The sequence below is a fragment of the Emiliania huxleyi genome (genome assembly GCF_000372725.1).
Source record: "Emiliania huxleyi CCMP1516 unplaced genomic scaffold EMIHUscaffold_47, whole genome shotgun sequence".
Lineage (NCBI taxonomy): Eukaryota > Haptophyta > Isochrysidales > Noelaerhabdaceae > Emiliania > Emiliania huxleyi.
Window position 1 is genome coordinate 689,114 of NW_005198467.1, and position 421 is coordinate 689,534.

General features: G+C 60.3%; 1 protein-coding gene across 1 annotated transcript in view; it reads right to left on the reverse strand.

Moving 5' to 3' along the window:
• EMIHUDRAFT_211369 (hypothetical protein) overlaps positions 1–89 on the reverse strand; it is a gene marked incomplete at both ends in the record, with an annotated part of 4,787 nt that extends 4,698 nt beyond the window's left edge. The window contains one exon of the mRNA XM_005768108.1: positions 39–89. Within this exon, the coding sequence (XP_005768165.1) occupies positions 39–89 (51 nt within the window). The remainder of the gene's footprint in view (positions 1–38) is intronic.
• Between the last annotated feature and the right edge of the window lie 332 nt (positions 90–421).

Consider the following 421-nt stretch of genomic DNA (forward strand, 5'->3'; position numbering starts at 1 on the left):
TCCCGAACCGCATTTATCTTGGGTCTGCAAGCTCACACTGGCTCGTGATGCCACGGGGAGGGCTCGAGATTGTCTCCGGTGGACCCCATCCGAGGCGATTGCGAGGGCATTCCGGAGGTCATTATCGGCGCCATCGACCGTGATATGTCTCGCCCCGCAGCCCTCATGCACCGAACGGATGCACGCAGTCATAATATGTAGGCCTTCTCTCCCACAGTTTTGAGCAATAGCCGCAAACAACGCTTTTTGGCACTTGCATCGCGACAAGGTCACACGCGGACTCTCCAGCCTCTCAGCTCGCCACATCGCCTTCTCTGCCGCTCTCCTGGCCCAGGCCCGTCGGTAGCAAGCCCGAGCCGTCCCGAACCGCACTTATCTTGGGTCTGCAAGCTCACACTGGCTCGTGATGCCACGGGGAGGG